The 22,864-nt window shown below is 50.4% G+C and overlaps 4 protein-coding genes across 5 annotated transcripts; all 4 read right to left on the reverse strand.

Moving 5' to 3' along the window:
- Positions 1–5,111: 5,111 nt before the first annotated feature.
- On the reverse strand, positions 5,112–7,570 carry LOC134429371 (keratin-associated protein 10-7-like). The gene is given in 3 exon segments (XM_063176518.1): positions 5,112–6,817; positions 7,480–7,539; positions 7,541–7,570. Coding segments are annotated over 3 exon segments (1,446 nt in total). The 3' UTR covers positions 5,112–5,461.
- Positions 7,571–11,108: 3,538 nt separating this feature from the next.
- Positions 11,109–11,714, reverse strand: LOC134429188 (late cornified envelope-like proline-rich protein 1). The gene has a single exon (XM_063176298.1). It carries the CDS (start codon positions 11,708–11,710, stop codon positions 11,378–11,380), a length of 333 nt encoding a protein of 110 aa, XP_063032368.1. The 5' UTR covers positions 11,711–11,714; the 3' UTR covers positions 11,109–11,377.
- Positions 11,715–13,804: 2,090 nt separating this feature from the next.
- Positions 13,805–15,044, reverse strand: LOC134429373 (putative small proline-rich protein 5). 2 transcript variants are annotated; one of them, XM_063176522.1, is made up of 3 exons: positions 14,916–15,044; positions 14,368–14,435; positions 13,805–14,325 (listed from the first exon to the last, which is right to left on the reverse strand). In XM_063176522.1, exons 2-3 carry the CDS (start codon positions 14,412–14,414, stop codon positions 14,079–14,081), a joined length of 294 nt encoding a protein of 97 aa, XP_063032592.1. In that variant the 5' UTR covers positions 14,415–14,435; positions 14,916–15,044; the 3' UTR covers positions 13,805–14,078. The 2 variants fall into 2 exon arrangements, with proteins under 2 accessions (XP_063032592.1, XP_063032591.1); XM_063176521.1 differs by having other exon boundaries at positions 13,805–14,435.
- Positions 15,045–16,840: 1,796 nt separating this feature from the next.
- On the reverse strand, positions 16,841–17,981 carry LOC134429363 (putative small proline-rich protein 5). Its single transcript, XM_063176510.1, has 2 exons — positions 17,961–17,981; positions 16,841–17,416 (listed from the first exon to the last, which is right to left on the reverse strand). Exon 2 carries the CDS (start codon positions 17,393–17,395, stop codon positions 17,105–17,107), a length of 291 nt encoding a protein of 96 aa, XP_063032580.1. The 5' UTR covers positions 17,396–17,416; positions 17,961–17,981; the 3' UTR covers positions 16,841–17,104.
- Between the last annotated feature and the right edge of the window lie 4,883 nt (positions 17,982–22,864).

Genomic DNA, 22,864 nt, shown 5'->3' on the forward strand with positions numbered 1-22,864 from the left:
TGACCTTTTTGAAGGCAGCAGAGGTTCCTCAGCATTTGTTTTACAAACAAGTGTCTGGTAACTCAGTTTGGCAGAGGCAGAACCTCCATGTCCTGAGTGTCAGACTGTCTGCAGAGACTGGCTGTGGGTCCTGAGGAAGATTTTGGTTGTCTGGGATGTGTTTGTGTCAGATTCTTCCTGAAAACATTCCTGGTTTTTGTGAGTTTATGAATGATTTTCATAGAACCAGAGACCGTTTTGGGTCAGAAGGGACCTTAAAAATCCATTTATTCCACCCCTTGCCATGGGCAGGGACACCTTCCACAATCCAAGGTGGCTCCAAGCCCTGTCCAACCTCGTCTTGGGCACTTCCAGGGATGGCGCAACCAGAAATTGCCTGGAAAACCTGTGCCAGCTCCTCACCACCCTCACAGAGAACAATTTCTTCCCGATATCCAACCTCAATTTTGGACCCCACTCCTCCTTGTCCTGTCACTGCAGTTCCTGATGAAAAGTCCCTCTCCAGCTTCCCTGGAGCTGCTCCATATCCTGTAAAGTGCTGTGAGGTCTCCACACAACCATTTTTTCTCCCATTCTCTTCCTATTTCTCTGCTATTTTATACAGAGAGGGCAAATATCATTCCCAGAGGTGCCAGAAACTCCAGTTTGAATAATTTGCCATCAGGAATACCCTGATTTCATTTGAGTGAATACCTTGGAGACAGGAGAATCCCAACACTGTGAAAAAACACCGGGAAAAGGTGCGGCCAAACCCCCTGGATCCACCAGCGAACAAACAGCTCAACACCAGGAGGTTGCAGGGTCACAAACTACAGATTTTATTGGCTTTTTTTTCCAGAAAGATTGAAACGAAACAGTGATGAAAAAAGTGAAACATCCCACACACCGAGAGGAGAACGAAGAGCGACGCCAGCGCTGGCGGGAGGAACTCGCCGGGCGGCGGCTTCAGGGCACATCACAAGAATGAGGTGAAGGAAGGCAGGAGAAGAAGAGGAGTTCTACAGCTTCTAAGCACAGGAGGAGGAGCGTTTGGGGTGTTATCCATATCCAAATCCGTATCCAAGAGGGAACAAGCCGCATGGGTTTAGTTGCCACCGCAGCAGCCGCCGCTGCTGCCGCCTCCGCAGCAGCCGCTGTTGTTGTTGCTGGTGATGGTGTAGCAGCAGGGCATGGACATGCAGCAGGACTGCATGGGCATGCAGCAGGGGGAGCAGCAGGGGGTGCAGCAGGGGCTGCAGCACTGCATGGGGCTGCAGCACATGGGCCTCTTGCAGCACTTGGGGCTGCTGTAGCAGCACACGGAGTAGCTACTTCCGCCACCGCAGCATCCGTTGGGCATCTTGGTGATGGGAGTGGAGGCGAAGCTGGAAGGGAAAGAGAGAGTTTGTCTCTGCTTGAATCTCTCAGAGGTTGAGGCAGCTTAAAGCTTTCTTATCCCCAAATCCATCCCAAACTGGGAGGTGCCTGGTGTCCTGAATCCCAGGACAGACCCATGTGCTTCTGGCGTTTTGTCCAGCACTGGTTCTGCCAGAGAGAATCCAAAACCAACCCAAAAGGCAGCCCAAAACCAATCTCTGCTCCCCTAAACCAATCTGTGATCCCAAAATCTTCTGCAGCATCCAGTCTCAAACCAGACAGCCCAGAAAACTCTGGAGAAACCCAGAGAAACAGAGAGTCCCAAAGTAAAGACAAGTAGCAAAGTCCAACTTACCCTGCTGAGCAGTGGAGAGAGGAGAGGAGAAGTGGAGATGATCGAATGAAGACCCCTGGGCTGGGGGGAGCCTTTTATACGCTCCAAAGCCTCCTCCCCTGGAAATGAGGCATCCCCTGGCAATTCCGACCCCGTGGATCACCAGGGTACCCCCTCACGTGTCTTCCTCCTCCGGTGTTTAATCTCTGCCTCTTTCTGTTTGCTCACCACCTCAATTGTGCCCCATAATTACTCCTCCAGAGGAAACAACAGATGCAAATTTTCTAATGGATTTGCGTTAATGGCGCCGGAGGGAGGGACAGAGTTCTGAGGTGTTCCCATCCCTTCCCAAGGAATGACCTTGGGACACAGGGACGCTTAACAATGTGCCTGGGGGGAGCCAGGTGCTGAAGCAGTGGGACAACCATGCCTGGAACTTGGAGCTGTCATTGCTCATGTGTCCCCTCTGCCCTTGGCCAGGATCTCTGGGGGCCGGTGGAAATGGTCAGTGGGAATCCTTTTTTTGGGTCAATGGGAATCCTTTTTATTCCTGCCTCTGTGGTCAAAGTTTAGGCTGAAATTTCCCCTTTCTCAGTCATGCTCTTGGGCCTCCCTTCAGGGTGCTAGGTCCTCACAATCCCTGTTTTGCAATTTTTTGTTTTATTATTAAGATTTTTTTCGTTTTCATCCATGGAATGGATGGGTTGAGTCTAAACGAAGCAGCTTTCAAAGAACAGTGCATACGTGAGGGTTTTTCCCTGTGTTGGTTCCACACATCCCATTTTCTGAGATTATTCCAAAGGTTTCTGGGACCAAGGAGACTTGTGGCAATCACGTTTGAGTGTTCACATGAGGAATTGTGGCCACATGCAGAGCAGGGACAGCTCCACATTGGAAGATGTTGATGGTGCCTCCATGTGATGAGAGGGGCCTCTGGTAGAAGATGGGAATTCCAGGATGCTGAGGCAGCACCAATTCATGGCAAAAAGAGGCTGCCATCACATCCAGGAGGCTCTGACTGTGAGGCTGACGTGGTGGCAGGTGATCCCTGGTGACTGGGACAGGATCTGCCTTTCCAGGATGTGAGCACGACCTCTTGTGACGTCGGGTGTCCCCTCTGGAATTGTCCCCAGGGGAGGACATTGTTTTGGTCGCTCAATTACAACCAAGAGTTGCCTGCAGGAAGCAACGTCCTCCTTGTGTAAACCCTCAAACATCTCCCTTGAATCAAGCATTCATAGCATTTTTATCGGGGTTTATTGCTGTCCTCTTGGCCAAGATGATTCTGGTATTGTAGTCATAGAAATATAGAATCATTTGGGTTGGAAGAAACCCCAAAATCATCCAGTCCTGGATGGGCAGGGACAACTTCCACTATCCCAGGTTGCTTCAAGCCCTGTCCAGCCTGGCCTTGGACACATCCAGGAATGGGACTCCCATGGAATATCCTGTGCCAGGGCATTGCCACCCTCACAGGGAAGGATTTCTTCCCAATATCCCATCTAAACCTGTCTCTTCTCCAGGCTGAGCCACCCCACCACTGTCAGCATTTAGAGCATTTTCCCTGCTGTTCAACACTGTTTAACCTGTGTTTGGGTCAGAAATAACATCCTCACAAAGTTCCTTCTATAGGTCACCCCCCATCCTGTGATGTTTTTGGAAACTTCTATGGTGGCTCTGTGAGTTTGAGATTTTTGGGAGATTTTTGGGAATCTGCTCCTGCAGCTTTTCCAGTGTGGGGTAAGACCATTGTTGGATGGAGCCCTGGTCTAACTGCAGGTGTCCCTGCCCATGGCAGGGGTGTTGGAACGAGGTGGTTTTTGACATCCCTTCCAACCCAACCCATCCCATGATTCTGTGATTCAAAGATGGAATGAATATTATGAATATTCACAAGATTCCTTAAAGAGAAAGTTCTTTATTGAATGTTCTGATCTGAGATATCCTCCTGCCTGATTTACAATACATAAAAACCCTCCTGAAGACGCAAGAATGTTTTCAGAGAGTCAAACACTTAGAGAAGATGATTTGAATGCAGATGTTGCTTGTGAAGGTTGGAGGAAGCAAATCAAGCCAGAGCTCCGGGCATTTTCTCCAGACCTGCAATTCCCAGCTGAGTCCTGCATTTTAATAGCAAAGAAAGTCCCAGCCAGGGAGGGAAGGTATCGTTGACTCATGGGTTTGCTATTTTAGGAATGAGACTTTTAGCTTGGATGCCCAACCCGGGTTTCATTCCTGGCTCAGAATGCACGGCTGAAACGCTCTGCTCCTGTAAAAATTCAACGATTTCTGGAGGTTTCTAAGCTTTTCTATTTGGAAGATGGTGATGGGAAGAAGATGCTGCCTGATGTCCAGTGAGTAGTGAATTCCTCCTGGTATTCCTGTTGGAATGTCCCTTCCGAGGTCAGGGGCGAGCTCCTGTGCATCTCAGAGCTGTCCACAACTTCCTCCCGAGGGCAGCTCCCATCTCTGCTCTGGGACCCGGGGCAGGACCTGAGGGAACAGCTGGAGCTGTGCCAGGGAAGGTCTAGGTTGGATATTTCTGGAAAGTTCTTCTCCCAGAGGGTGGTGGGGCACTCACCAGGCTCCCCAAGGAATGGGCTTTGCCCCAAGGGTGCCAGAGCTTCAGGAATGTTTGGATAACGCTCTCAGGGACAGGGTGGGATTTTGGGGTGTTTTTGGAGGGGCAGGAGTTGGGCTCCATGATCCTGGTGGATCCTTTCCAGGATGTTGGAGAAGTCTCTGATTTATGGAGTGCTGTGTTTTCTGACGGTGCAGTTACGGCTCCTGGCTCAGTCCCCACCCTTTGAGTTTTAATTACTTCAGCTTTCCGTTCTGTCGTAAAATCTGAGCTGAGGTGGATGGTCAGTACGGGCAAGAAGGAATCAAGGAATGGTTTGGGTTGGAAAGAACTTTAAAGCTCACCACGTTCCTCCCCTTGCCATGAGACATCTCCCACTGTCCCAGGCTGCTCCAAACCCTCCAACCCGGCCTTGGACAATTCCAGGGATCCAGGGGCACCCACAGCTCCTCTGGGCACCCATTCCAGAGGATCAGGAATGCTCTGCTTGCTTCAGACACGACTTAATGTGTGCCAAGAACCTGGACAGCTCTTTGTGTCCCAAATGTGTGTGGACCTTGGCCAAAGGCACAGATGGTGCCGGAATGAGGACAAAATCCTGGGCAAAGTGACAAAACCTGGGCAAGATGGAAAATTCTGGGCAAATATTCTGGGGAAGGTGGCAAATTCTGGGCAAGATGGAGAATTCTGGGCAAAGTGGAAAATTTTGGGCAAGGTGACAAGTCCTGGGCAAGGTGGAAAATTCTGGGCAAGGTGGAAAATTCTGGGTAAAGTGACAAATCATGGGCAAGGTGACAAATTAAGGGCAAAGCCATGTAAGAACAACCAAAAGACCAAATGTTGTGTTTTGCTGAATGCCAAGTTTTATTGTCTACAAGTCAAGAGAGGAAATGAGAAGCAGTCACAGTGACACCAAAGGTTTCCCAAACACCAAGAGGAGAACTAACACCCCACTAATATCTAATGCCTTATACAATGGGTGGTAAATTCAGGCCTACTCAAGACAGTCAATAATTAAAGACAGTCGATAATTAAAGACAGTCGATAACTGAAGGACAGAAAGAAGAAGCAGCTTAAGCTTGGAAAGAAGAAGAAAATTGCTATGAATGGTCTCCATCACCATGAGAACCAGGGGCAAATGAGGAGCTTTTCACCTCCCTGTGCCCATTTTCAGAGCCATCTGGGGCAGTTTAGCAGGTCTTCCTGAGGCTGGCACAGCACTGCTGGATGGGGATGCAGGGGGTGCAGCACTTCCTCATGGGGGTGCAGCAAACCACCACGGGCTTCTTCACCACGCAGCAAGGAGAGCAGCAGGGCCGTGGCACACAGCACACGGACTTGTGGCACACCTTGGTGCAGCACACAGACTGGCACGGGTCACAGCAGGACTGGCATGGGTCACAGCAGGACTGGCACGGGTCACAGCAAGGCTTCTGGCAAGGGTCACAACAGGACTGGCACGGGTCACAGCAGGACTGGCATGGGTCACAGCAGGGCTTCTGGCATGGATCACAGCAGGACTGGCACGGGTCACAGCAAGGCTTCTGGCAAGGGTCACAGCAAGACTGGCACGGGTCACAGCAAGGCTTCTGGCATGGATCACAGCAGGACTGGCACGGGTCACAGCAAGGCTTCTGGCACGGATCACAGCAGGACTGGCATGGGTCACAGCAGGGCTTCTGGCATGGGTCACAGCAAGACTGGCACGGGTCACAGCAGGACTGGCATGGGTCACAGCAAGGCTTCTGGCATGGGTCACAGCAGGACTGGCACGGATCACAGCAGACAGTCTTGCATGGCTCACAGCAGGGCTTCTGGCATGGATCACAGCAGGACTGGCACGGGTCACAGCAGGGCTTCTGGCATGGATCACAGCAGGACTGGCACGGGTCACAGCAGGGCTTCTGGCACGGGTCACAGCAGGACTGGCATGGATCACAGCAAGGCTTCTGGCATGGATCACAGCAGGACTGGCATGGGTCACAGCAGACAGTCTTGCATGGGTCACAGCAGGGCTTCTGGCATGGATCACAGCAAGACTGGCACGGGTCACAGCAGGGCTTCTGGCATGGGTCACAGCAAGACTGGCATGGGTCACAGCAAGACTGGCATGGGTCACAGCAAGGCTTCTGGCACGGGTCACAGCAAGACTGGCACGGGTCACAGCAGGACTGGCACGGGTCACAGCAAGGCTTCTGGCATGGGTCACAGCAAGACTGGCACGGGTCACAGCAGGACTGGCATGGGTCACAGCAAGGCTTCTGGCACGGGGAGCAGCACACGGTCTTGCAGGGACTGCAGCACACAGTCTTGCAGGGACTGCAGCACACGGTCTTGCATGGGCTGCAGCACACAGTCTTGCAGGGACTGCAGCACACAGTCTTGCATGGGCTGCAGCACACGGTCTTGCATGGGCTGCAGCACACGGTCTTGCAGGGGGTGCAGCACACGGTCTTGCTCTTCACGACAGAGCAGCATCCGGTGGAACAGCATCCAGTGGAGCACATGGTGTTGGGTGAGGAGTGAAGGGTGGCCGGAGCGAGGACCTGGAACACAAAGGACTTTGAATTTCAACCCATCTTTCCACCCTGCCCAGGCCCTCATCCCACCCCTTTTCCTATTTCTTTGTCTTGAGTCGGAAACCCAAGATCCTCACAGGAATCAAACCAACTCTTGCTCTGTCCAAGAGATATTTGAATTCTCCTGGGAGCTGCCTGTTCTATGCTCCTCCCTGAATTTCCACCCCGAGCAATTCATTTTCCATTGTGCTCTGTCCATCTTTTCTGAGAGGCAACAGATCAACAGTCTTAGAAAATTCTGGATTTCAGGGAGAGCTGTAGCTCATGAAACCCTGCAATGCTAAAACCATGGAATTGTAAAACCCATGGACCCACAAAGCCATGGAACCTTAAACCCATGGAACCATAAATCCATGGAATCACAAACCCATGGAACCTTAAACCCATGGAACCATAAATCCATGGAGTCACAAAGCCATGGAACCATAAACCCATGGAACAAAAACCCATGGAACCACAAACCCATGGAACCACAAAGCCAAAGAACATTTTGGGTCAGAAGACACCTCTGAAGGTCCATCCATCCCAACGCCCTGCAGAGATCAGACACAACAACCCAGCCTCAATCCACCTCTTGCCCAAAGCCAAAGAACCAAGAGAACTGAGGATCTTTGGTAGGAAGCACTCACCGTTCTTGTTCTTGCTGAGAGCTGAAGCTGTGTGAGGAGCAGAGGCACCTGGAGACCTTTTTATTGAGGTCGGAGTTGTCCTGCCGGACATGAGGTACCCCCCAGCAATCCGTGATTTACGCACTAAGCCTGTACTTATTCACCCAATGGGCCTTCATGTGTTTAGTCTTTGCCTCGTGGCTTTTGACCAACCCCTCAATTTTGGGTTATTATCAATTTGTTGTGTGAATTTTTTACAATTTTTTAATGTCGAGTTAATTCTTGTGGGACGCTCGGAGGCGTTGTTTCTGCCCGCTTTGCATATGGTACGGCTGCTGCGTGGAGATGATTAATTGACATAAAAATCCTAATTAAGATTGAGGTGCAGTGGATTCCAGAGGCGTGCAGAAGCTTCTGGACGTCAGTTGCTCCTTGATATGATTTTTAAAATAGAATTCCAGGAAGTGCAATTCCTTGGTCCCATGCTTTGTGTCTGAATGCAGAAGTGGTGGAGCCCAAAGTCCTTCTCTGGGGTCACCAGAAGGGCAAACCCAGAAAGTTCTCAACGTCCCATCCCTTGCTGCCTCATCCCATCCGTGCATGGGAAAACACCTGGGAATAGAATCATGGAATATCCCCGGCTGGAAGGGACCCACAGGGACCATCCAGATCAACATCTGGCCTTGTACAGCCCCAAAACCCCACCCTGTGCCTAAGGTCATTGTCCAAACTCTCCTTGAGATCTCTCAGGCTCAAGGCCTTGCCAATATCAAACATTTTCACTGCAAATTCACAGTAGAAATTTGGAATTGGTTTTGGGTCAAATCGGAGATTGCATTTTCCCAATTCCTCTAAATAAAAGCAAAATGCAAAAAGGCTCTGGAAGTTTTTGCATCCTGTTTATGCTCTGCATGACTTGATCTGCAAAATTCCTATTCAATTCTTTTCAGATTCCAAGATGCCCTGGAGTAATGGAAGAGCCACCCACGGATGCTAATTCTGGAAAAACTCTGTGCTCAGCTCGCAGTCACCCGCTGGCAGCGATTAGCGCTGATGCTAATGATCACGTTGTGATCAGCCATTAATGATGGATGTTAATACCTATTTTGCATAAAAGCTCCGTGTGATGTGTCCTGAGCATGTCGAGGATCTCAAATTAAACCACGACTTTATTAAAAAATGATCTCTCTCCCGTCAAGGGAAATGTTTGGTGTCTGAGGTCACCTCCAGGGGTGGAAAAGGGGGCTGAGCACTGAAGGACGCCCTGCATCCCTGGAGACCCCTCACTCTAATGAGCTGCATTTGCTCATCCAATTCTGGACCTTGAGGACACTTTGGGCCACCAGAACCTTCCATTTGGCTCCTGGTGTCACAAATCCTCTGTTTCCCCTCAGTTCCGCTCTTGATGTTCGGCCACATCACAACTGGAGGAACTGCTCCTCCTTCTAGGAATTCACGGGGCCGAGCTGCTCCTCCATCTAGGAATTCACAGGACCATGAAGTCACCACTTCTCCGGGCAAGGCCATCCCAAGGTCAACGTTCCAGTTCCCTCGGAGCTTAATTTCCTATTGGCTTCAGCTGCGTTAATGACCTTGAGCCGGGTGCCGCCCATTATCTCCTAATTAGTGATTGACATTCGCGCCGGCAGAGCCCCCGCGTGATCTGCAGGAGATTCCAAAGCCTCTAGAGAAATTCCAGCATCAGAAATGTGGGACATCCTGAGCAGGAAGGCGATGGAAGAGAGTTTGGCCAAAACGAGGCCGTTTTATGTTGACTTTGTACGGGTTTGGTGCATGGGTTCATCCAGTGAGCCAAAAAAATCCCATTGTTGCAGTTGGATGTGAACAGCAGAGGAGTTTAAAGCTCTGCAAGGTGCATTCGTAGATCGAACAGCGATTTTACAGAGGAAAATATTCAAATTAGGGCCATAAAAATGTTGCAATTGTATTTTGCTTTGAGTGAAAGGCTCTGAAAGATGCCCAGAGGAGCAGACCTCTGTTTGTTTGGATTGGAGATCCAGGAAAGCAATCCTGAGGTAAATTCCTCCCCATTAATCCCTGGGGGTTTCCTCACAGTTTGTCCGGGTTGTGGAATCCATGGTGTCGTTATTTGAATTTAATTTTTTAATTTGTTTAAATTTTTAAATTTGTTTACACCAAAGTGTAAAGAACAGAAATTAATAAGCCTGAAGTTATTTGACGTGTCCTTGGCAGAGCAGAAATGTCCCTTCAGGCCACCTGGAGAAGAGGATTTCTCTTGCCAAACATTTGTGGTTCTTCGAGGCTTTCACACCCTCACAGGGAACAATTTCTTCATTTTATCCCACCTAAAACTCCTCCCCATTACTCTGAAATAATTCCCTGTGTCCTGTCCTTGCAGTTCCTGAGGAAATATCCCTCTCCAGCTTCCCTGGAGCCCCTGCAGATCCTGGGAGGGGCTCTGAGATCTCCACAAGCTCAACATTCCCAGCCTGGATCCATGGGGAAAAGGCTCCTTATCAACTTTATGGCCTTTTCTGGATTTGGAAAAGGAAATAAAACATGCCATGGTCAGCGATGGAGGAGGAAATTGGAAGCTGGGGCAGCACAGGGAAGTGAAAGTCTCTCCTTGAAGACCAAACCACAGCTGTGGTGAAACCTCACAAACTCAATTCCCACCTGCAGGGAGGGCAGGAATGAGTAAGAAAATTGCCTTTTTTAGGCTCCTGTAAGGCTGAGACACCTCTTGGCAAGGCCAGGAACCCCCAGGCAGGTGAATCATCCATTGCTCCCTGTCCCGACCTCAACTTTTCTTTTTTAACCCATTCCTCTCTAATGAGCATTCTCTCCAGAACCTATAAATAACTAATTCCAATTGCTTATTGACCAAGTGGTCATTTAGTGGCTATTGCAGCACCCAGCTCATTCCAGGCTGTTTCCCACGCCAGTGATGGGTGATGAGGGATGAATCACGCTGGGGAAACCTTCACTTATTTTACACTGCAGAAACTGGTTAATTAGGTCTGTTCCATGTTCCAAACCCTGCAGGATTTGATTTTATTTCGGTTCCAAAAATAGCAGCAGCTCTGAAGGCAGAAACAGGAACACACAAGTCAGGTGGAAACTGAACCCCCAACATCTGCTGAGCCCAGGGCAAGGATTTGTTTCCCCCAGGAATTCACCCCACGTGCTTCTCCCACCCCTGCAGGCGTTTTCTATGGATTTCACTTTTCCTTGGCATTCCTCCACTCCAGGGATTGAATCATAATTCCAAACCCACAGGAGAACAGAGATGCCAGCAGACCAGCACAGAATCCCAGACAAAAGAGGTCCCAAGACCACCAAATCCAACCTGTGCATGATCCCCACCTTGTCACCCAGCCCAGGGCACTGAGTGCCACCTCCAGGCCTTCCTTGGACACCTCCAGGGATGGCGGCTCCAAACCTCCCTGGGCAGCCCTTTCCAAGGCCTGACCACCCTTTCCAGGAGGAAATTCCTCCTGATGTCCCACCTGAGCCTCCTTTTCTCCCAGCTGAGCCCACCCAGTTCCCCCAGCCCCTTCCCCAGTTCTGTTCCCTTCTCCTTCATACTCCAAACCCTCAATGCCCCTCTTGCCCACTAATCCAGCACATTTAAAGGAGCAGTGACTGAAAACATCCAGGACTGTTCATTTGGCTTGAAACACCATTTTTTATTGTCTTGCTGGAGGACGAAGCAGCAAAGCAAGAAGGGAACCATTCCCAGCGTTGGCAGAGGAAAGATAAACATCTCAGAGCTCCTCAAACCGAGAGGTTTCATCCTAAAACTGCATCATCTCTGGCAGTTTTAGAAGGTTTTTCTTGCAGAGAAGTGGCAAAGCTGCAGAGCCACGAGCACTGGGACAAGCTGGAAGCTGTGGGTGAGGAGTGAGCTGGTGCGTCCTGATGTTGGATCCTGCCCTCAGTACTTGGGGTAGGACGATGGCAGCTTGCAGATGTTCTTGGTGACCTGGGGGCAGACTGGGGGGCAGTAACGCTGCACTGGGGGGCAGCAGGGCTGCACTGGGGGGCAGTAACGCTGCACTGGGGGGCAATAACGCTGCACAGGGGGGTAGCAGGGCTGCACTGGGGGGCAGCAGGGCGTCACGTAGCTGAACTTCTGCACAGGCTGCCTCTGGATGGTGTAGTGGCAGGAGGGCCCCGAGTGGCAGGAGGAAGAGCGGGACTCATGGCAGGAGGAGCGGGATCCATGGCAGGAGGACTCGTAGTCGTGGCAAGACCCGCGGGAGCACATCGTGATGGAGTTGAGGCAAAGCTGTTTGGAGCAAGGGATCAATGTGGTGAGAGGAGGCTCTGATTCTTTTCTTATATCCCCCCCATTTTCTTTTTAATAATATTTTTTCTTATGTCTCCCATGAACTGTTTCTCTCCTTTTTTCACCTGCCAAATCCAGACCCAACACCCCCTCGATCCTGCTGGGTGTGCTGGGAATGCTCTGGGAATTGGGGTCTGAAATGAGGTCCCTGTGAGGCAATTGGAGCCCCAAGAGCCCACCTGCCAAGCCCCAGTTCCAGCAGAGTTTGTGTCACCCAAGGGTCCCCCTGGGGGTTGCACCTTTCCCGTGATTCCTGGGAATCCTTGTCCTCCATTCACCATTCCCCATCCCTCCCTCCCTCAGCACAAACAGGAGGCACTTCCCTAAATCCCAACTCCCTCAAAACCCATAAAAACCCCTTGTGGAGGTTTTAAGAACAGAAATGGCGAAGTTGATCTTACCTTCTTCAGCTGCAGCGAGAAGATTCTGGAAGCAAAGGCGAGCGACTGCGGAGGACGGGGCTGAGGGACCTTTTATCCTCTCCTGAGGTTATTTGGGGTGTGAGGCACCTCGTCACGATGACACCTTAATTAATTCCGCGCTCAATCCCGCAGATGTTTGCACTTCCCCTGATTTTAGGTGTTCCCTCCTTGACGCACAGGGCCCCGTCCTGCTGGTGATTCCTACGGGAGGGATTTTGGAAGTGCAGCTCTCTCCCATTTCCTGGAGACTGACGGGTGTAATTAGGGATGAGGGACACCCCAGATTGCATCAGGCACAGAAAGCTATCAGAAACGCTGACTCCTGGGGTTGGGTCCCCTGTTGGGTGCAGGTGACAGCTCAGGGTTTTAATTCCCCTGTTGTTGAGTGCCAAGAGGAAATGGGATTAGCGCCTGCAATTCCTGGGGATGGCACAACGCCGGAAAATCTGGCGGGATCTCCTCGGCTCCCTGGGCTGGCAAGAAATGAAATGTTTCTGGTTCTTCACGTGTCCCTCAACTTGGCAGATGACTGGGATGATCCCATCGGGTTGTTCCATGTGAATCACAGGTTATTAAAGAGAAAAACACCTGACCCTGAGCTCTGTATGAGGTTTGAGGGTATTAAATTTTCCCGTTCCTTGGTTTCTCTCTCCTTCTGTGATCCCTCAAATTTTTTTCACCTGACCTCACCTAAGGATTCAGAGAAGAAGAGCTGAAGTTTGAGCAAATACTCAATTTTGTCACTCCTGGTGGAAATTTGGGTGCTAAAGCTGGATTTATGGCCCTGTTTGACTCAGAGTTAGAAGCGTAAGAAAATTAAACTCCTCAACCTGGCAAAAATGTTGCCCATTAGAGCAACTCACTGACTGGGAAGGGAAGATCTCCCAAACTGGGGGTGTCCCACAGCTGTTCCCCAGGCTAAAGGCAACCAATTCTTCGTGGGGAGTTTTGTGGAGCAAGGGAGGATGGCAGGAATTTCTCAGGGACCTTTGGTGGCTCAGGTGAGGCTCCCTCAGCTGCCACCGAGGTGACAAAGTGGGAGCTTTTTGTGACAGTTCTCCTTTTGCCCACATTGATGCTCTCCAAAATCTTTCTACCTCCTCAAGAGCCTTCCAAAACCACCCCAAAAAACATCTCTGAACCTTTCAAATTCAGGGCCTGCTCAGGAAAATCTCAGAAGAGTTCCCATCATCCTTTGCTCACAGTTCTCTCACAGGAATTTGGGCCTTCTGTTTTGAGAGTCTCAGGGGCTTTCAGATATTTGAAATTTTATATCCAAGGTCTGAAATAGATCTTGGAGTAAGTTATTGCATATTGAGAAGGAGCAATGTGACCTGCTTATTCCCCTTCAATTTAATTTCCTGGAATCACTGAGGTGGGAAAAGCCCTCTGAGATCATCGAGTCCAATCTTTGACCATCTCCCCCTTTCCTTTACTGACTTCCATCCACTCCCAAGTGAACGTGGGAATTATTTGCCACCAAATATTGGGATACTTGGGAAATACAAAGAAATTTGAATTGAAAATCCCTGAAAAAATTACCAAAAAAATAAAGGAAAACAAGAATAAAGGAATTCAAAGGCAACGAGGGTCTCATGAATCAGATTTATTGTTTCCCACACCCAGATGAGTCTGAATCAGAAGCTCAAGACAGAGAAAGATTACCAACAAATAATTACACCCCAAATAATTAGAAAAGGACATTTCCGGAATAATTAGCAAGAATGACACCATAAATGTTAATTAGGAGAACATTTCATCCCCACATGGCAGAGACCCGGGGGTTTCAGCGTGGACGAGACGAGCCGAGGTCGGGGTGCCCAAGGGAGGAGCCGGCGGCTCTGGCTGCTGGGGCTGGATCCTGTTCAATACTTGGGGCACGCTGGTGGAAGGTTCCAGATGTTCTTGGTGTACTGGTGGCAGTAGGGCACCTGGGGACAGCAGGGGACGGCAGGGGGGCAGTAGCGCTGCACGGGGGGACAGCAGGGGACAGCGGGGGGACAGTAGCGCTGCACGGGGGGACAGCAGGGCGTCACGTAGGTGCATTTCTGCACCGGCTGCCTCTGGACGTAGCGGCAGGAGGGCTCGGGCTCGTGGCAGGAGGAGCGGGACCTGTGGCAGGAGAACCAGGATCTGAGGCAGGAGGAGCGGGACCCGTGGCAGGAGGACTCGTAGTCGTGGCAGGAGCTGCGGGAGCACATCGTGCTGGAGTTCTGGCAGAGCTGGAGGGAAGAGAGAGATGGTCAGGCTGGGACAGCTGTGCCCTCCTTGGCTCTTCTTTGGGCTGGGATGGGAAATGTCGTTTCCCTCTGTTTTGGGATGTACGGGACATGGTGACCCTTCCTTTTGGAGGACACTCCATGATGGTGCGGCTCTGATGGGAATTTCCCTCCCAAGATGCTCCTGTTGGCTTTTCAAAGTAGAATTTCCCTCTAAAACTGCTCTGAATTGTCCAAGCTCTCACTGCCTTCATCACCTGGGAGTGAATTCCTTGCTGGCTCCCAAAGACTCCCACATCTGCTCCTTCAATTTTTCCTTCTTTTCTGCCATCCCACCCGTGAGCAAACTAAGCACTCCTTGTGCCTGTTCAAACACACAGCCATCAAAACCAAGGAATTTCTAAGACAAAGGCAAAGTCTAAACACAGAACTCTGTGAACTTCTGCTGCTCTAGAGTCGATAAATCAACATAATCCAACTCACCCTTGGCTGGAGAGCAAGAGGAAGAGCTCGTGGAGCTGGTGATGAGTGAAGGATGGACAGGGGATGCCGGACTTTTATATCTCCCAAAAGGTTGTCCTGGGAATTAGACACCTCTTGGCAATGCTGACACAAACCCTCAAATTCATATTTATCTCCTGTGTCTCGTTTTTAGCATTTCCGACCTGACGCAGTCAGGAAAAAAACCCAACGATGACTTTTTCCTCAGCACTTTAATAAGTGAGGAATTTCCCAATCTGCTTAGAAGGGAATTTTGGAGGCAGTTGCATATTCCCGTGGCAAAAATGAACCTATCCCTGGAGTTATTAAGTGATTTGTAGTTGGGCAACTGGGATTGCATCAACTCTGGAGGGTTGACTCCTTCCCCACATGCTGCCCCTGGTTCTCCGTGGCAGAGTCATTTTTTGATTGATAGGTTTTTTTCTCTTGACACAAGGGACTATAATTAAGAGGCACAACTCCCAGGGACTTCATTAGAGGGAGGTCCTGGTGACTACCTGGGACCCGACGCCTCGACTCCGGAGGTGACGCCAGAACGTCGTCCCCAATCCCAATTTTTTCCATTCCGTTTGCCAAATGTCAGCTGTTTTTATGTTTGTGTCACAATATTTTCCTCCTGGATGGGGGAAGGGGTTCAAATCCTCAGCAGGAAATGTTTGTGTGAGAATTTTGCCTCTTGTCAATCCCTCGTTTCTGTGGGGTCTCATTTAATTTAAGCAGATTTGTACTTTTCATTCTTTCCCGTGTTTCGATCTTTGGCCCCAAGTTTGTCGCAGAGCAGCCCAAGGTTTTAGAACAATACAATGGGTGATTGTTCCTTTCCTGTGACTTTTATCCAGGTGAGAGCCACAGGAACAACTCAGAGGTTCTTAAGGATCCCTCCCCACCCAAAACTATTTCATGATTCTATAAATCTTTGCATTTATTTGTCAGGCCATGGTTCAGAAACCCAACAGCTTTTAGGAAAATCTTTTAGAGCTGAGGAAAATCTGAAGTCTTTTGGAAGCTGCTGTGATGTAGAAATGCTTCATTTGGGTGGATTAAACTCCTTTTTTGGGTAGGCCCTTGAGTCAATTCTTTGTCAGGCAGGAGGAATCCACGGAATCAGGGAATTGTGGAGTGACTTAGGTTGGAAGGGACATTAAAGATCATCTCATTCAACTCCCAGGGTTATTAACTCCAGCTGAGTCTGGCTGCTGAGCTCTTGGGGATGCTGATGCAGCCACAGAGCCTGTTCTGGAACTGGTGGCTCAGCTGGACTGGGAGATAAGGAAAGTCTGAGGTTGTCAAAAGCCCAGAGAGATTTCATACTTATTTTAAGTGCCTGCAATTGTCGCTGAAAACAGTAATTTGGAGCTCAGTGAAAGAAGGAGGGCTAGGAAAAGCCATGAGGTGCTTATTTGCATTTATTAGACACCTCAAAATGTTTGTGACTCTGAGTCAGAGGGACGAACGAAGTGTGAGGAGCTGCTGAGGAGGGGACTCAGTTCCCTCCAGTGGAACCCTGGAATGGGCTTGATGGGGAGGGACCTTAAAGATCTCCAGTGCCACCCCTGCCATGGGACACCTCCTACTGTCCCAGGGTGCTCCAAACCCTGTCCAGCCTGGCCTTGGGAACTTCCAGGCATCCATGGAATCACCTGTGCCACCCTCCTGTGAGCAATTCCTTTTGGATATAAATGTATAAATACATATTCTGTGGATCAATATGTGAATAAATATGGTGCAGGTGAGCTCCCTGAGCCTTCTGCTGCTCCAGGAATGCCTCTGGAATTGCTGGCTTTTATTATTTTGAAATTTTAGGGACATTTTGTGATCAGCTTGAGGAGAAAAGTGGTGACAAAGAAGTCAGAGGTAACAATTATTCTGAAGAAAAAAGGTCAAAGAATAAACAGACCACAAACTTCTTTTACTTTTGGAAATCAATTTTTATTGTTTTGGAGGCTGTCAGAGGGATGAAAAGCAGCAGGAATCATTCCCAGCTTCATGGGAAGCAACCTGAGCTGGGTCTTGCACGCTGAGCAGATTAAACCAAATTAGAGCAAAACCAGGAACCCAATTCTAATCACAGATGAAGAATTCGAGGATCAAATTAGAAATAGGAATAAAGAACCGTTGATTGAAGCTTCAGGCATGGAGAACATCCAAGGCAGGAGCCATCCAGTGTGCCCTCAGTACTTGGGGTAGCACGATGGCAGCTTGCAGATGTTCTTGGTGACCTGGGGGCAGACTGGGGGGCAGTAACGCTGCACTGGGGGGCAGCAGGGCATCACTGGGGGGCAGTAACGCTGCACTGGGGGGCAGCAGGGCTGCACCGGGGGGCAGCAGGGCATCACGTAGCTGAACTTCTGCACAGGCTGCCTCTGGATGGTGTAGTGGCACGAGGCCCCCGAGTCGTGGCAGGAGGAGCGGGACTCATGGCAGGAGGTCTCGTGGCTGTGGCAGGAGCCGCGGGAACACATCGTCCTGGAGTTTTGGCAGAGCTGGAGGGGAGAGAGGAACGGTCACAGCCAGCAGGAGCTTATAGATATTTGTTCTGGGATTCCCCATTTTCTTCCTAATTTCCAGTTCTTCAGGGGTGAGAAAGTGGGGGTCAGTGTTGTTGGGAGGTGCTTTAATGCCCCGCTAAACCCTCAGAAACTTTTATGGGTGGGACTTGATTTCCAGAGAAAAATTGGTCCGAACATCAATTTCCCATGAGCAAAATTGGTCGAAACATTAATTTCCCACAAGCAGCTCCAGACCCTCTGGTTCCTCCTGCTTGGAAACCTCCAAGCCCCTTTTCCACAAAACCCTCTGTCTGTATTTTCTGCCCTTTCTGTTATTTTGGTTTGCCTTGAGCCTCTGCTCAAAGCCTTTATTTTAATTGGTTTTAATAATTTGCTCTTGTGGATAACAAGAACTTGGTCTCCAGCAAGATCCAGAAGTGAGGAGGGAGTGTCCCTCACCCCAATTCCACCAAAACTCATGGAAAAACTCCAAGTTTCCTTAAAAAAAACTCCAGGGGAAGAGAAAATTTGGACTCACCCTTCCAGTAGCAGGGATGGAGCTGTTTTGGAGCAGAGCAGCGAGTGAAGGAAACTGGGATTGGAAACCTTTTATACTTTTCCACGGGTTTATCTGGGACATGAGGCATCCCTAATTACACATCCCAGCCCATTTCTATCCGCTGTGTTCAGCTTCCCGTATTTTCCCTTTGATGCTCTGTGTTTTTAGCATTGTAATTATTAATAGCTCATTAATTCCTTTGCCTCCCTATGAACGAGATTGGAAGGAATTTTCATGGGAAGTGACCAATGGATCTGTTTGTGGACAACGTGGATCAGGCAGTTTGTAATCCCAAATTCCTCAGGGTCACCTGGACCAGGAGCTCCACGTGATCGACCTCCATGTGAAAATATAATTATTGATGTTAATCCCTGAGGATTAGGTTTAGGGCAGGAATTCTGCAGGGGAATTGCACAATGGGGCCGGATATCTCAATGAGAGGTTTGTGTTAGCCCAAATCTGTCCTTCAGTGATCATTCCAACCTGCCTGCCCCGCGTGGACCAGCAAAGATTTCTCCTCCACGTGTCCACCAAAGCCACAGGCGCTGCCACCAAACCAGAGTGGGTTCCTGTCCACGGGGTCACAGGTTCTGCCACCAATCCTGCCCTAGGGAGGGTTCCTGTCCATGGTCCACAGGTTCTGCCACCAAACCTGCCCCAGAATGTGTTCCTGTCCATCGCCCACAGGTTCTGCCACCCTTGTGGATCCCCATCCATCAAAACCTGGCCGAGCAAACCCAGCCTGAGGCCTCTGGTGCTGTTTCAGTCTGGTTTTGCACCCCAACGTGGTGTTGGGGGCAGTGGTATCAAATGCCAGGACAGGATGGTTTGGGGTGGACAGAATCCCAGATTTCCAGAATCTCTGATGTTGGAAAAGATCTCCAAGACCACTGACCCCAGCCTTTGACCAACCCACACCTGGTCAAGCACTGAGAGCACTCAGTGCCAGGTCCAGGTGTTCCTTGGACACCTCCAAGATGCCCCAAACCCTCCCAGGGGTTGGTTATTTAAAATAACCAGGTTTTGGTTATTTTCTCTTCTGATTTTACCCAGAATTTTTTATTTCAGCCGTGACAGAGTGATGCCGTTGCTGCCCTGCTTCCAGAACTTCTGGAATGATCTCAGGGATGATGAGACAGGGATGGAGACACAAACACAACAACGTGATGCAGGAGACACTTCAGAACATGGATTTTCCCGTGAATCACAGGTGAACTTTGGTCTCCTGTGCCTGGGTACAAGTCATGCCCATCTGACCCATCAATTACATCTTCTTGTCCCATAAAAGGCAGGAATGTGTCAACACTGGGATGGCACCAGGGATTAGGAGTGAGGCACGAGGGATTTGGGGTGATGCTCTGCTGACTCACCGGGATCCCTCAGACTGGAGCACTCACAGCTGAGCTGTGTTCCCCTGGTGCACAGAACCAACCCATGACTCCTCCCTGAGAGGTTTGGGTCGGGCTGTGGTCAGGAAGCACTTCTGGGATTTTTGGGCACGTGTGGGAGGAGATTTGCTGTCACCTGGGAGAGGTGAGGAGGGAAAAATGGAAAAAAAAGAGTGACATATGTAAGTCTCAGGAAGTGGGGCAGGAAACAGAAATGACTGAGGTCATGAGAGGGCAAAGGCCCCATTCTCCAGGGGTGGCTCACTGTGGAAGCTTCCAGGTCCATGAGGTATGACATGAGCTCCAGGAGGTATGGGATGAGCAACTGGAGCTCCGGGAAGTGTGGGATGAGCTCCAGGAAGTGTGGGATGAACTCCATGAGGTCTGGGATGAGTTCCATGAGATCTGGGATGTGTTCCAGGTGTGGGATAAGCTCTAGGAGGCGTGGGATGAGCTCCATGAGGTTTGGGATGAGTGCTGCCACTCCCTGTGTTTGACTGAGTGGGTTTCACTAACGCTCTGGAGCATTTACAGAGAATTTTCCATGTTTGCACACCTGACTTGGCTCTGCCTGGACCCACCTGTGCCCGCTGCAAACACTGCAAGGTGGAGTGCAGTGTTTCATCCCTGTTTTATCCCTATAAAAATATTTTATATTTTTTTATCCCTGGGGAATTTCTCTGCAGGGGTTCAGGACCTTGGCTGCTGTGGGAGGTGAAGGTGGGGACAATCTCCTGCTGGATTCCTGCAGCTTTTCCTGCTTCCCTCTGCAGATGTGTGTGCAGGTAACACCACTCCAGCTCTCCAGGGAGAGATTCCCTGTCTCTGCTCCTCAATCCCTTCCCAAAAATCTTTCCTTCCATGGAGTGGCACAGCCTGGATGGCTCTGGCTCAGCCAGGAGTGGAGGTGAAACCTTGGATTGCTTGGAAAGGATTCAGGGAAATTTTATCTGCCCTTCCCACAAAGGCAGACCCAAACCCAGCCTGGAGCCACTCGTCTGGCTGGGTTGGCACAGGCTGGGTGAGGGGGGATAGGGATTGGCAGGCCTGGATGTCCCCAAGCCAGGCTGGAGCCTGTTCCCAACCCCGACGTTCATTCCCTGCCCGTGCAATCACCGACCTCACACCTGGCATTGAGGCTCCTCGTTATTTTAATTAAGAGCAGTAATAAAACCGGTGCTAATAGCACCTTTCTGATTCCTTTCAAAGGTTCATAATGAACCCTTGACTAATTAAATGTCTTGTGCATCACACACAGTGCTGCTCTCATCCCACAGAGCCCCAAACCCCACAGAAATCAAGAGCAGTGAGAAATCCAACTGTGGATCTAAAATTCCTTTTTTCCCTTTCACATCTACAAGGAGGGGCTCAGAACGTTAATGGTTTAAGTCAGTTTAAACTTCAGGAGGAGATGGGAATGGTTTTTTCTCACTCAAGAGGGGCATTGAGGGGCTGGAGTGTGGCAGAAAAGGGAACAGAGCTGGGGAAAGGGCTGGAGAATTCCTGGAGGAGCTCAGCTGGGAGAAAAGGATTCTCAGGGGGGACATCAGGAGGAATTTCCTCCTGGAAAGGGTGGTCAGGACTCGGAAAGGGAGGTTTGGAGTGCCCATCCCTGGAGGTGTCCAGGGAAAACCTGGAGGTGACCCTCAGTGCCCTGAGCTGGGTGAGAAGGTGAGCATCAGGCACAGGTTGGACTCAAAGGTCTTGGAGAGCTTTTCCACCCTCAGTTCCTCTGGGATTCGGAGATTTCCTCCAGGGAACACAGATTTTCAAAGCAGGGAGAGTTCCCTCACATCAAAGACCAATCTAACCCCAAACTCTCCATTTCAGAGGGGTCAGAAGGGATACTGAGCACCACGTGGTCCTTCCTCTGCTTGTGTCCTTCTCTTTATGGAGATCAGGTATTTCCAGACTTCCAGGACACAGCCTGAACTGTGTTCACCAGCCACAAACAAACTGCAAACCCTTTACAAGGTGGAGGTTTGAGGCTCCGAGCCAAGGGCTAGGGTTGCAGAGAGGCTGAGCTGCACCTTCAGCCCCAGACAGATTTTGAAATCAGCCTGGCAGGTGCCCAAGGTGTGGGGACTCGCAGGGCAGAGCCACCCCAGCCTCTGGAATGCCACGGGAAAGGGGAGGGAGCTGTGGAAAGCAGCTCCCCTCAGCCCAGACAGGCTGGGGAATGATGCCAAAGATAAAGGAAAAGCAGTGGAAAAACACCAGGACGCCAGCAGGTTTTGATGAGCTTTTAGGCTTTAATTCAACATCACACCTTTGCTACTGGAGACAGGAGCAGGGAACGAAGAACAAATCCCAATTCCACCGCACTAATGCCATTCAGGGGTTCTCAGGAGGAGGGAAAAGGGCTGCAGGGATGAGGCAGGGCCTGTCCAAGCTCAGGGACAGGGGAGAAGCTCTGAGCTTCTTCACTTCTGCTGCTGCGGCGGCCACTGCACCGGCTGCTTGATCTGCTGCTGCTGCTGCTGGCATGGAACCTGGGCCAGGGGCACCTGCCCGGTGCCCGCCGGGCACTGAGGGGTCAGCACCACCACGGGGGTGACGTCGGGCACCGCGGTCACCTCGTGGCACACCAGCCCCTCGGAGCCGTGGCAGGAGGAGCGGTCTCTGTCGTGGCAGGAGGAGCTGCCGCCGTGGCAGGAGGAGCTCTCGGAGCTGTGGCAGCCTCTGTTCTCACGGGAGCACATCTTCGGGATGGCGGAGAGGAGGTTGAAGAGCTGGGAAGGAGAGAAGGTTGGTGTTAGGGGCCAGGAGGGAATGGTTTACATCAATCTCAGATGCCCCAGTAGGATTTGCCTTTCTACCCACCCAGTTCCCCCAGTTTGGGGGTTCGTTCCCGCAGTGCTGGATCAGACTGGACCATCTGAACACCCCCATGAGACCCCACAGCAGCCCTGGCCTCTTATTCTGCTGGGCCCCAATGAGCCATTTCCCTCTTCTTCCTTGAGCCATTTCCCTGTCATTTTTTCAACCATTTCCCTGTCATTTTTTCAACCATTTCCCTGATAATTTTTGAGGCATTTTCCTGCTCTCCTTTGAGCCATTTCCCTGCTATTTTTTAACCATTTCTCTGCTATTTCTTGTGCCATTTTCCTGTTATTCCTTGAGCCATTTCAATGGCTTCCTTGAGCCATTTCCTCCCTATTTCTTGGGCCATTCCTCTGCTATTCCTTGAACCATTTTCCTGTTCTTCCTTGAGCCACCTCCCTGCTATTTTTGAGCCATTTCCCTGTTCTTCCTTGAGCCATTTCTGTCTTCTTCCTTGAGCCATTTCCCTGCTATTTTTTGAGCCATTTCCCTGCTATTTTTTGAGCCATTTCGTTGCTCTTCCTTGGCTGCATCCCGGGATGCTCCTGGAGGAGCACATACCCTGTGTGATGCTGGGAGATCCTGCACCAGCAAGAGGCATCTTGGCAAAAATCCCAAAATCTCATAGCCTTGAGAGGCCAGGACTGGTGGCAAAGCCCTGGAAAAATCCAC

Source organism: Melospiza melodia, chromosome 25 (genome assembly GCF_035770615.1).
Source record: "Melospiza melodia melodia isolate bMelMel2 chromosome 25, bMelMel2.pri, whole genome shotgun sequence".
NCBI classification, from domain to species: Eukaryota; Metazoa; Chordata; class Aves; order Passeriformes; family Passerellidae; genus Melospiza; species Melospiza melodia.